At 46.4% G+C, this 12999-nt stretch overlaps 4 protein-coding genes across 4 annotated transcripts; 3 read left to right on the top strand and 1 right to left on the bottom strand.

Moving 5' to 3' along the window:
* Positions 1 to 325: 325 nt before the first annotated feature.
* PFICI_08077 (uncharacterized protein) lies at positions 326 to 3629 on the top strand (the record flags this gene model as incomplete). Its single annotated transcript, XM_007836658.1, has 4 exons — positions 326 to 1027; positions 1081 to 2668; positions 2715 to 3073; positions 3126 to 3629. The coding sequence occupies 4 exons, from the start codon at positions 326 to 328 to the stop codon at positions 3627 to 3629; spliced, it is 3153 nt and encodes a 1050-aa protein (XP_007834849.1).
* Positions 3630 to 4769: 1140 nt separating this feature from the next.
* PFICI_08076 (uncharacterized protein) lies at positions 4770 to 6107 on the bottom strand (the record flags this gene model as incomplete). The annotated part of the gene is made up of 3 exons (XM_007836657.1): positions 4770 to 5183; positions 5239 to 5624; positions 5675 to 6107. 3 exons carry the CDS (start codon positions 6105 to 6107, stop codon positions 4770 to 4772), a joined length of 1233 nt encoding a protein of 410 aa, XP_007834848.1.
* Positions 6108 to 6806: 699 nt separating this feature from the next.
* PFICI_08075 (uncharacterized protein) lies at positions 6807 to 8107 on the top strand (the record flags this gene model as incomplete). The annotated part of the gene is made up of 3 exons (XM_007836656.1): positions 6807 to 7170; positions 7233 to 7624; positions 7673 to 8107. 3 exons carry the CDS (start codon positions 6807 to 6809, stop codon positions 8105 to 8107), a joined length of 1191 nt encoding a protein of 396 aa, XP_007834847.1.
* Positions 8108 to 10906: 2799 nt separating this feature from the next.
* PFICI_08074 (uncharacterized protein) lies at positions 10907 to 11951 on the top strand (the record flags this gene model as incomplete). The annotated part of the gene is made up of 3 exons (XM_007836655.1): positions 10907 to 11260; positions 11347 to 11539; positions 11587 to 11951. 3 exons carry the CDS (start codon positions 10907 to 10909, stop codon positions 11949 to 11951), a joined length of 912 nt encoding a protein of 303 aa, XP_007834846.1.
* Positions 11952 to 12999: the final 1048 nt, after the last annotated feature.

Here is a 12999-nt window from a genome sequence, read left to right as displayed (position 1 = left end):
ATTTAACAATGATTATCAATGAAGAAGTGAAATAAACTTCCGTTATAGATCTACGCATATCAAGTCTAGTATCTTGCCCGTTACAGAATATGCAATACTTACAGATATACCACAAGAGTGACTCCGTTGATACCGGAAGATACAGGCTTCGAAAACAAAAGTCCCGAGTAAAAACCATAACTATTTGATAATCTATAGATGTCCAGTCATAAGGAATCAGATTTAAATTGGTGTCTATTCAGCACCCTCAATGACGAATTGTTCTTTCATTGTTGAACTGTTCCTCTTATCTCAATAACAAAGAGCACCGAAACTTATACCCAATATGACCGCAACTCACAGTTTTGGTCGGAGATTGATACCCCAGATCGTGGACGATCGTTCCAAGAGCTCACCAGAGCGCATTGTGTACTCATTTCCACTCGACCCGCAACTGACGAGTTGGCATCATGTCACCGCGCGTGTACTGGCCAATGCGGTGGACACCCTTGCGTGGAAACTGGCCGCAGATCTGGGTCGTAGCTCGACCTTCGAAACCGTGTCATATATCGGGCCACATGACATACGATACGTGATGGTTGTGCTTGCCTGTATCAAGGCAGGATATCAAGCGTTGTTGCTCTCGCCTCGAAACAGCTTGGATGGCAACATGGCCCTGTTGGAGGATACTGATTGCAAAATCTGGATGAACGCCTCATCGACATTCTCAGCCGTGTCTGAAATTCTAAAGAAGAGGGAAATGGTGGTGGTGAATGTTCCAGGTCTTTTTGAGTTGCTTGAAGCAGACCCTGTGCCTCATTTCCCATATGAAAAGGTCTGGAAAGACGCATCAAAGGATCCTTTCTGCATTCTACATACGTCGGGCACAACCGGCCTCCCTAAACCGATTAGGTGGAATAATGGACTTCTGAGCACAGTGGATGCAGTCAGATTGCTTCCATCGGTCGAAGGAGACAATGATATGAAGCCTTGGACGTCGCTGTGGAGCCCGGGAGATAGGCTATATTCAGCGTTTCCCTTCTACCATGTCAGTATATCACTTTAGGCCGGAAATAATACAGACTGCTAACTACTATCAAGGGTGCTGGAATGGTCTTCAATCTCTTGATGAACAACTTCTATGAAACGCACGGCATCATTGGCCCCTCGAGTATCATCCCAAACGTCGATTTTATCGCATCATTGGCCGAACAGGGCCTTGTCGATATCTGGAATATTGTGCCCTCTCTTGTCGATGAAATAGGCGAGAGTTTCGATGTGATTGATAAATTCGCCAATTCGAAGTTGATATGCGCATCTGGAGGGCCGGTTCGCTATGCTCCCGCCTCCAAAGTGAACAGCGTGGTACGCGTACTCAATCTTACCGGGACTACGGAGGGTCTTTTCATCGGAAATCTTGTGCCAGATCGCGAGGACTGGATCTACTTTTGCTGGCACCCATGGTCGGGATTTGAATTCCGCGAAATCGAACCAGGGCTTTACGAGCATCATGTTGTCAAGAACGAGCATGCAAATCTCTTCCAGGGATTGTTCCACACTTTTTCTGACGTTCATGAAATGTCACTCAAGGACCTCTATGCGAAGCATCCCACGAAACCGAATCACTGGATCTACCGGGGGAGAGCAGATGAACTGATTGTTCTGTCTAACGCGCAAAAGTTTGCGCCTTCCGCTGTTGAAACGCTTGTCAGTTCTCATCCGAACGTTGCCGGCTGTCTTGTCATTGGTAGTGGCAAGTTCCAGGCTGGCCTTCTGATTGAGCCCAAGAACTCCCAAGTCCGCAATCTTTCGGAAAGGAATGAAATGGTGGATGCAATCTATGGCCTCGTACAACAGGCCAACGAGTTATCGCCATCATATGGTACTATTGGCAAAGATTACATCATGTTCACCCGGCCGGATAAGCCATTTCTACGTACCGACAAACGCACCATCAAGCGGCGAGCTACGCTGCAGATGTACGCTGGTGATATCGACAGTCTATACAAGGAACAGGAACTAGTTCAATCAGCAATCGAGATCATTCAAAGTGCTGATTTTAGCTCTTTGGGAGATATCCAATCTTCTCTCCTAGAACTTGTTGGTAGCCTTGGAAGTGGGTATGGAGATCTTTCACCTCAAGACGACCTGTTTAGGGCTGGAGTTGATTCACTTTTCGTGCTGCGCCTTACGAAGTCGCTTCGACTCATGCTGTCGAGCAAAGGAATCGAACCGACAGCAATCTCTTCGAGAACCATTTACACGGAACCAACCATCGAACGTCTGTCCCTGTTCTTAGCGCACATATTGAGAATGGGGCAGCCCATTGGCTCTTCGGCAGGGTCCCCCATTCAAAAGCGTGATATGCAACGCCAAATGGCTCGCCTCAGAGAGTTCTATAGCCCAAGGGGCGAGTCCATCACAGTGTTGCTGACGGGAAGTACGGGATCTTTGGGCTCATACATCCTTGCCAGGTTGATGTCTTTGGACCATGTTGCGACAATTTACTGTCTCAATCGCGCGGAAGTCGGTCTCAGACTACAGACTGATGTCAACATATGTCGCGGGCTTGGTACGGATTTTCCAAAAGAGAAAGTCAAATTTCTTCACGCAGACCTTTCCAAGCCGTATTTTGGCTTGAGATTTGAAGACTACAGTGAATTGCTTCATGAGGTCTCGCATGTCATTCGTAGGTACACGTATTTCAAAGCAGGGATTAGACTGACTTTCCTTAGACAACCAATGGCCCGTCAACTTCAATTGGGACCTTGAATCGTTCGAGCCTCACATTCGAGGCACACGTCGTCTGATCGATCTATGCAAGAGTACCAGGAAGAGTTCAAGTCTCTTCTTTATCTCTACCATAGGAGTAGCTACACAAGTCCGCGGCGCTCCAACGATCCCTGAGGCCCCGATTCACTCCGATGAGATTGATTCCAATGGCTACATCTGTGCGAAGACAGTCTGTGAGATGATCATACAAGACGCTGTAGCTAGAACTGGTATCAACGCTTCTATATGTCGCGTTGGTCAAATAGCAGGCCCCGTGAGAACGGGCGAGGGTCAATGGAATAGAAATGAGTGGCTGCCTACAGTAAGTCATCCTCCCCGTTCAGTATTCTGTAATTTGAAACTAATTAAAACAGATCATCTCGACTTCTCATAATCTCGGCATATTACCGTCATCTCTTGGAGATTTCAATCGAATCGACTGGATTCCTGTGGATATATTGGCGGACGTCATTATTGAACTTGCTGGTCTTGAGCAAAACATGGCGACGGGGCAATTCTCGTCGCAAACCTCATCGCATACCAAAGATGTAAGATTCTATCATGCTATCAACCCGAATACCACTACATGGTCCGAGCTGGTACCTGTGGTAGCTGAACGGCTCGGTGAGTCATTGAAGATTCTTTCTTGGAACGAATGGGTAGATGCACTGCGTCGAGTACATGATGAGAACATGACAATCGGCCCTGAAGAACTTCCTGGTTTGAAGCTCCTGGATTTCTTTGAGTCGTTGAAGTCGGGTTCGCAAAGCGTGCCACTCGAAACGGGTCTGAGTGTTGCCAGAAGTAAGACCTTGTCATCTCTCGTGCACGTCAGTCCAGAGTGGATGGACTTATGGCTTCAGCAATGGGGCTATTAGATTAAGCGAAATTTTCCATTTCCTTCGTGTTATCAATAAATAGATCGATTTCAGTTTTCCTAAATTATATCAGTTGGTCCGTGGTATCAATTGACGTGTCATGATGGCCTTGATTGTAACTATTAGTTTCTCTTCGTTCAAGCTTCCCTCAAAACACTTGTATGATTCAGAGAAATGGTCGGCATTTTCGAACAGGAGTATAGATCTGATAGGGCAATATGGACATCTTTCGCTGCCGCAAGTTTTGGGGTTGTTATCTTATGACGTGGATCTCCGAGTAGACTGGCAGGTCGTTACTCAAGAAATAGCTAGGGGTAAAAGTTATTATCAAAAACTAATGTAAAGAGCATCGTTCGCAGAGCCTCGTTATCGAGGCAAGGACATATTACTTCTAGGCTCACTAACACTCGTTCCTTCAGGTATTATTCATGTTTTGATGAAAATACACTTGGGGACGATCGTGGTATCAGCTAGGCATAGCATGGCAGCTCTATCGTCTTTAAGTCTTGCATGTCGAATTCGGGGGGTTCCGGACCGACTGTGTCGCAAGCGGTGTAAAATCTCGACAGTACGCAGAAAGACCTCGAACAGCCCCAGATGTTCATTGTGGTGCCTCGTCATGGGTAACTTGACGCACGAGGATCCATCTTGGCACACTCAAATGGAATTTGGAGTGGCACGCACCCCACTGAACACAACGATGCTTTACTTTGTTCCTATGTAATTGCCGAGCTAAGTCGACTCACAGTCTCCAGCCCCTGGGATGATTTCTTGTTGCGCCGAATCCGGTGTATCAAGTCGCTTGTATGACGGTACCGTCCCAGGTAAAATCAATATAGATCCTGGTGCAATAATCACTCATCACTCAACCGCGCATCACTTCTGCAGAAGAGGAAAGACCTCAAACATCAAGCGCATCCGGCAGTAGTGAAAGTTGGCGGTAATGACTGGATAGTACTGCTGTATGCTAACTACATGAATGCATCCAAGATTGTACTGAAAATTTACTTGCTAGATTGTGGTATTCACCCGCCGTTTCACACTACCAACGTTCAACCTGACTTCAATCAGGACTTTGGCGGTAAAGACTGGTGTGCTTCCAAATGTTGCATTCGATGAACCAACTTCCAAATTCTTTCCCTAAAACCCTTCCAAAGTGACTTGAGCCTGAAGGGCAATGAGGGAGGCCAGCCGTCCCTTATCAGACTCGGAGAGTTCATGGGGCTTGTCTGCCATGTTGCGAATTACAAGCTTGCGGTCGTAAAGATGGTCAAAGTCTACCTTTGCCTCCCAATTGTACAAGTCCGAACGCTCTCGGAAGAAGTACGGGCGATTAGACTTGTACACCAAGTCATGCGTTTCTTGCCAAACGCTCTTGTGTCCAGTTTTGAACCTCCCTTGTACATCCACGGCCACAGCACAATGCCACGGACTCATTGAAACGGAGCCCGGCTGCGGGACCAGAGCTATGAATATCTTGGTGAGTCCTGTCGAAGGATGGATGGAAAGTCGGACATGCTCAGGGCATTGCTCGCGGATCAGCGCCGCATAGGCCTAGATCAAATTTTGTTAGTTTGGCTCAGGTACGTACCCTCATGTGAAAACTTACCACGCCACGGGTGATCATGTCCTTTGCAGTCTGATTAACCTTTGCCTTGTACTTCTTGCCGCTTGTCATTGCGTCCCTAATCGCACCGAATGCAAGATCTTTCTTCAGAAATCTTGCATATGCATTGTAGGTATCATGGTAATCAGGATCTTCCCTGATGCAAACATTGACGTCGAAATTGGGAGGGAGGTATCGTTGCATCAAACTCTCGCGGCTTGGTTGTAGAAGACGGCAAAAGGTCTCTTTGGTCATGACGGGTTCCGTGTATAATCCCAGGAGATTCATGAAACGTGCGAACTTGATGCAATGGTACCCCTTCTTGGCGACCATGGCACGGAGTGTGGCCCCATACTCCCAAAGATTCGAGTCGCTCACTCCAGTAAGGTCTGTTCAATTCGATTAGTGAATGCTGGGTTGATCAAATGCGTGTGCGTACCATTGTAGCAAGCGCCATCTGTTGCGATGAGCACCATCGCGCCTGGTCGGTATATCTTTTGTATCTGAGAACAAAGATCGTTGAGTCTATCCAGTGCTAGCTCTTCGCCCAGGTCAGGCAAAGTTCCGAGTACTTTGTCTCGGAAGTTGATACTCTTCGATGGAAACGCTGGAAGTACCATTGGTATCTCATGCCCACAAATGACATGACGCCTGACTCTTGGCGAAAACACCTTTCTGCCAACATACTCGGTATTTCCTGGCTCGACAAGGCTGAATTTCTCGAGAATATCCATGATCAATCCAACCACTCTGTCGACTTCTGCAAGATAGGTTCCGATACGTTTGATGGTTTGTTCCGAGTCTATAGGAAAGCGAGATTCATCATCAGAGCGAGTGGCGATATGGCCGAGTCGAGGTGCCTGGACTGCCATTATTGTTCAAGTTATTGATACAAAATGTTTTGTGCTTTGTACTTAGCAGTATGGAATGTTCTGAACTGTGAATATGAGATGTCGTATGATTACTAGAGTAACAGTGCCTCTTATCACTCAATATTATTATAATATATAGTGGCTGTAGCATGGAATATTGAACATTGAGCTCATCCAGTTTATGCTCCAAGTGGCCGATGCCCCAGAAAAGTTCCGACTGCGCAGCGTTGACAAATCGCCGAAATCATCCGTCTTTATGAAGACCCTGTACGATGTAATGCCGACATCGTCATCACTCCCAGTATGTTCAAAATCACTTAACATCCGAGATCCTTAAGTTCCGACCAGCCTCCGGAAAGCATCATGCAAGGAACACACTCGAGTATGAATGCGGGGCCCCACACCGTGAACAGATGTCGACTGGACTGCTCGCACGCTTGCGTCCTATTGGTGCATCAACTCATACCTCCGAATTGACTGGTGAGACTAGAGCATTCTTCGAGCTTGGTTTGTTGTAGTGAATTGCGGGTACGCTACCTCCGTGCTGAAATTTCTGTCACCATCTAAATCTAGTTATATCCTTTATAAAGGAGCATCATCCTGGACAGGAAAATCATGGAACGATTTGCAAGCTCTCAATTACTGCACTCATTCTGTTCAATTCCACGTCAATTATCGTCATTTCATCTTTCAGACAACATGGATACAACCCCGAGAATATTACCCGCCTCAGAACTGCTTGTCGAGGATATCCTTCATGTTTTCCGCTCCTTCTCTGCTATCTCTGAGTCCAAGGACCATCTACAAACGAAGCTGTCGACTGCGTACGAAGGATTTATTCGCACCACAATCCTCAATTCGCAAAATTCAGGACGCCCAATTAAGTTGTTGCTACCGGCGTTCCCATGGAAAAACCCGAACTTGGACAAGGTGTTGAGTGGCAACGCCGATTTCGGTGAAGAATTAGGATTGGCACGCTTGGATCATCTCTGCACAAGCTTGGCTCAAATATATCCAATGGGAGTGGAATTGACGCTTGTGTCTGACGGTCCAGTGTACAATGGTAGGATATACCCTGCAGTCCCTACTCGGCAGAACATTAACATCGGTGTTTGTATTATGTAGACCTTCTAGGAATTCCTGACAGCGACTTTTACGACTATGGGCTCCAGCTTCGCCAGATGGCCAAGGAGAAGGGATGTACTCACATCAAATTCACCCGGCTATTCGATGTCCTGGGCCTTGGCGATGGCGACTCCCTATCAAAGAAAGAGTACTTGGTAGTTGCCGACGTGTGTAGACAGGAAATGGAGAAGCGCCTCACTCTTACGCGCGATCAGCTACAGGCGAAAATCGAAAATGACCCCGACACTCTGCTAACATACCAACAATATGTGAAGTCAGCATTTGAAGACCTTCGATGGGGGCCTGAGGTTGACCCTGTCATCAAAGCTTCCCCGGCGAAGTATGAAAGCGAAACACAAGAAGTAGCAAAGCGGATGATGCAAAGACTACTGGTACGTTTCCTCCACCTGATGGCATTGTATGACTGCTAATATCTATAGGCTTATGAACAAGTTCTATCGTCTCGGTTCCCAGACCATATAAGACTTTCAATCCATCGATCAACCGGAGCATCAAAAATCTCGATTCCCTTGATTCCTCAACCCGATGAGTTCGGTATGATGCCTTGGCACTCTTGCGTTCTGGTCAGAGCAGATGGGAGGTTTCAGACCGGGCACTCGAGTCAGTTCCGCGACACTGAGCAGTTTGAAATAATCAGCCGGGGTTCTTCGCCATACCTGGTTCGAGAAAAACATCCCATGTTTAGCTGGAATCGTCGTGTCGAGATAAGCCATGCTTATGGAGGTTTTGTCACTGTTACGAATCTGGATCGAGATGAGAAAAATGGGAAACTGGATGACGATTCCAAAGGCAAATTGGTTGACCTTGCATTGCGGTTCGGTACCATACAGCTTCGCGGTTTTGATATTTCTTGACGAAGGAAACATTGACACGGCTCTCGTGTATGTGGCGAATGCGGCTGTTGTCTGAATACGAGAAGCTGTACGAAATTGGCCTGGAGAATTGATAGGGTTGCTAAGCTAGAAAACACATTTAGATTTTTTCTTTGATATTTCAGACAATCTCGCCCGCTGTCAGTAGTCTCGAGAACACGGAGTCTTATGTTCTCCTGCTACCATCATCTTCTCGAATTCGCCATTTAGTGTCTTAAAATTGCCTGGGAGGCCTCTACAATCCGGGGCTATATGAGCAAATGAATAGAATAATAAGGAATCAAACATTTAGGAGATAGCTCACCGAATAGGGCACAGGGAATTTCGTTATGAAAAGGGTCCATGTTAGAAAATAACGTCACACAAGATCTATGGGGAATTGAAGGACCCCTGTGGTCCTAAATGGACCGTACCAGAGTGTACAGACACTTTGAGGTCTCGTAGATGGAGACTTGTTTGAAAGTCGCATATAAATTTCCATGCGCTCGACGGCACATGAGTGATCCAAGATCTTGCCAGAAACCCGCCCGATGCCCATTTAATTTCCCCTTTTCATAATAATGGACCTACAAGACAATCCACAACAGTGAACATTGAAGGCGCTCGTAGTAGTCTCTAGAGGACTTGTCTGTGTCAATAGAGCGACTCGAAACTGCTATTTAGGAACCAGACTGTTGGTGTGAAAACATGAATTAGCAAACCCCCATCTTTTGTCCTACCTGATTGTTCTGGTACTCTCTTAATGACCGAGTTGGCCCTTATTGTTGATATGCGCCCATGGCAATTGACACCTCGAGCAGCATGGATACTCATTACCGCTGAATCGACCCATGACTTACGAGAATAATATTCAAGTGAAAAGAGTTTCATGATTCACGTTCTTCCCGCTATCTATTTTGATCTCTTCTTCGATAAAAAAGAGCTGTCAAGAAAACCAAACTTCCAATAATCAAAGTAAGCCCCCCGAATAGTTGTGCGTAGAGGTAGTGGCCATGGTTGATCTCAACGAGTAATCCACCCAGTGGTGGTCCGAAGCAGCAAGGAATACCGGTCACAGCTAGGACCATTCCTGTTCTTGTTCCGAGGCGCGTCCGGTCCCGGCTCAAGTCGCCAACGCTGGCCGGGAAGAGACTTTGAGCGGTGTTTGCCACCATCCCATATGTACAGGCCCACCCAAATAGTCCCTGAGTCGAGGATACCCAATTCCAACAGATCAGCAAGATTCCACTGACCCCCATTGCTGGAATCAGCAATTTCAAAGGCGTGAAGTATTTGTCTGCCAAAAGTGCTGCAGCTACTCGTCCAACAACGCCTATGCCATTCATTGCCATAATGATTAATAAGGATTGCTTTGCGGAGAAGTGTAAAACGGTACGTGCGTATATTCCGACCTAAGCTGTTAGCAAAGCGAGTGTGTTCAAGACCAGATGACTAACGTAAAAATATGCGAAATATAAGCCCCACAGCGAGAAAAACGCGCACAAGGCAAAAAGTGAGTATGGCGGCTCTTTGAACGCCCGCAGATCGATGAGAGACTGCGGCTTTCGGATTTCGTTGCTACTATTGGTGAAGAATATAATTATAGCAGCATTGAACGTGACGACAAAGCCCATGATGAGAACAGTCCACCGAAAGCCTAAAGATGGCAGACAGGTATAAGCAATAGCTGGAAACACCATGCCTCCAGTTGAAGCACCGCACGTTGCTAATGCAACCGCTAATGCCCTTCGTTCCTTGAAATGGGCTGAAATATTCGAAATCGTGGGCGCAAATAGGCAACCATGCCCGAGACCGCTGCATATACCCTGCGCGAGAACTAGCTGCCAGTACTTTGTGGACAATGCTGTCATAAAAACACCAAGCACCTGAAGACAACAGCCTAGAGTCACAGAATGGCGAAGGTATCCGTGGTCGACTATCCGTCCTGAGAAAAGCCCAATGATATTGAGAAGAAGCATTTGTAGAGACCCAATCCACGCGATCTGAGAAGCTGAACCCGTCCCATTTTCAACATAATATTGTTGGAAAAGCCCGAACCTAGTGTCATAAGTCGACAATTTAGCGGTATAGAGATGGTTCACTTACGACGTAATATAACCCCAGCAATTGAATATCACTAGGTGTCCTGATACAACTTGCATCCAGGCAAAAAGACTTCCATGAATCATTTTTTCGACTGGGGGTGGCTGTCTGTGATGTTTCATGGTTTAGTGACGATTGGGTTTCTGTTGTCTCCGAATAGAACAAAATGGATTCTCGGTGAGTTGTGGAATCGAAAGACAGACATGAAAGTTTCTTGTAAACAAAAGTGTGGCGGTCCTTTCGCTTGCATGACAAATTCAAACCACGATATGCACAAGATACGTGGTGACTGCCCAATCATCTAAGCTCATAAAGACCGACTGGTCGGCATCGACTTGTATGCCGCGTAAGTGCAATCGACTATTTGCCTGGTGCAGACCCACAGCAAAATTTGAGTTTGTTCTGTAAAGTCCCGAGCGCAATTATCGGAGAATCATCCAATGCTCATTAATTGCCGATTCGCGGTCGGCTTCGGAACTTATTCATATCTAACCCCTATCTCATATCTCCAGGCCTTGTCGTTCAACTGCTCGAATGGTCTGTAGTCGACAATAAAAGTCGATTGTTGAAGGTCCTTATACCAGATCAGAACCTGGACCATCGTCAGAGTAAAAAGACTCGATTTCGACGCATGAAAATAATCGAAAACTTCTCCATATTCTGCACTCCTGAATTACATTCAAATCAAGTCTGAGAGAGATGGATACTTCGTCGCAGGGCATGCTGGCTTACGCCGCACCGTCTTTCTTTCAACCCCATCGAGCACGTGATGCTGTTCGGGATGCCTACAAAGGGAGAATCCCACCACTTCTCGGTTACTATGCTGGGTTGAGCTCCATTCCAATTACACGTGCGGTTGCACCGATGAATTTTGATTGTGTTTGGATCGACTGGGAGCATACTGCTTGCAATGTCGAAACCATGACAACAATGGTCCATGAAACTATCTTCATGAGTCAAGGCCGCACTATCCCCTGGGTGCGAGTGCCGGGACATGACCATGCCAATATTGGCTATGCCTTGGATGCCGGAGCAAGCATCATTGTTCCACAGGTATGTGACACGATCCAAGGGGTTCTGAAAATCCAATATATGGCTTGGGTATACAATCTGACATGAGTGATAACACTGTCTTGTAGGTTGAGACTGTCGAGCAGGCGAAACATGTCATGGCCAGTACCAAATTTGGCACAAGGTCAAATGGCAATCGATCTGTACCACCCTTCCGATTAATGCCTCAGTTGGCAGATATGTCTTTGACACCTGGACGTGATTTGCATCAGGGCCTGAACGATCAGGCTGCAGTGATGATACAGATTGAATCTCTTGAAGGTATGACATACCTTGCTTGTGCAAGATTCGATGGCTAACATCTTTAGGGATCAATAACCTTGATGCCATATTGACCGAAGTTCCCGAAATCGACATCGTTTGGCTTGGATCAGTCGATGCGCGAGTCAGCATGAACTTTCCCGCCAATCTTGGAGTGGGCGATGAGCCGGAATGGATCCAGGCGCGGGAGAAATTCTTCGAGATAGCGAAGAAACACGACAAACCTGTCGGGGGACATTGTTTTGAAGTATTGCGGGGTACTATCCAGCCGCTTCAGAAACTCGCCGAGAGACTGTCATTCATTATAATGACGGTAGATGTTTTCCATCTGATGAAGATGGAGGATGATTTGAAGGAGGCTCGCGATTTATTCCGTCGCCCAGCAACTAGAACAGAGACTTCTGATAGTTAGAGGTCTGAAGACCATTGCCACTCAACTGAAAGTTCTCAAATACGCACAGCAATCAGAGTATTCCAAGACTTTTCCCCACTTGAAAAACATCCAGCAAATGCCATGTTCGCTGCTTAATATAGCCAGCCACATTCAGACAAAATACATTGTCGCACTGACGTAGTCAGTACCCACCGCAGATCACCTGCGTGGGTATATAGTTCGCTCTTCAGCGCCTCTCTTTTGTAGACTAGAGATCAACTCAGACATCTTTCAATGCTTGCTCGATCATCTCGTCTTCAGTCCCCCCTTCACATATCGGCTCAGGTGAGATAAATTCATTAATCAGCCTGGGATGGTGATGACTTCATCGCTTGAAGGAAGGAAGATGTTCGGACCTAAACACAGGCTAGGGCATGATTATAGATAGATAGACTCTACAGCTTGTTTGCATGCTTTTCATAGGGGCTCTAGCAAAGGATGGTGTACCGCTAAGGCATATAGCAGAACAGAAACATCATGTGTAAGAGAGGAGCATGATGCCATATCTTTGGAATACTTATACTACATACGAAAGAAGGCATGAGTCCATTTGGAGGTCGTGTGCGATCAAGGCTTAGAAAGTGATATTCTCTCCTGTGTTCTCATTGTGTTATGCAATAAAGGAGGAAACTTATGCCGTGCAGAATTGGTTCGAAGGAACCTCTAGATACGCTTTCCTGTTGGGTCAATCACGGTTAAATCTTGGAATGTTTCCTGGAATGCTGCAAAGGAACTATTTTTCTTGGTAGCAGTATTCATTCGGTATATTACATGCATCGATAAACCAGGTACTTTCAACAAACAGTGGGTCTAAAACTATCCCTTGTGTCGCAACGGTAGCGAGCCTGACTTGTATATAACAGTATGACTGTTTAGTAGAGATCAGGAGGTTCTTGGTTCGAATCCAGGCGGGGGAGAATGCCCATCTTTTTTTGCTATAGGCAACTATATTTCTTAGTAGCAGTATTCATCCAGTATTCTATATGCACCGATAAACCGGGTACTCTTAACAAACAGTGGGTTTAAA

This window comes from Pestalotiopsis fici, assembly GCF_000516985.1.
Source record: "Pestalotiopsis fici W106-1 unplaced genomic scaffold PFICI_Scf_5, whole genome shotgun sequence".
Classification (NCBI taxonomy): domain Eukaryota; kingdom Fungi; phylum Ascomycota; class Sordariomycetes; order Amphisphaeriales; family Sporocadaceae; genus Pestalotiopsis; species Pestalotiopsis fici.
The sequence above is the reverse complement of the archived record's forward strand: the minus strand, read 5'-3'. Positions and strand labels throughout refer to the sequence as shown.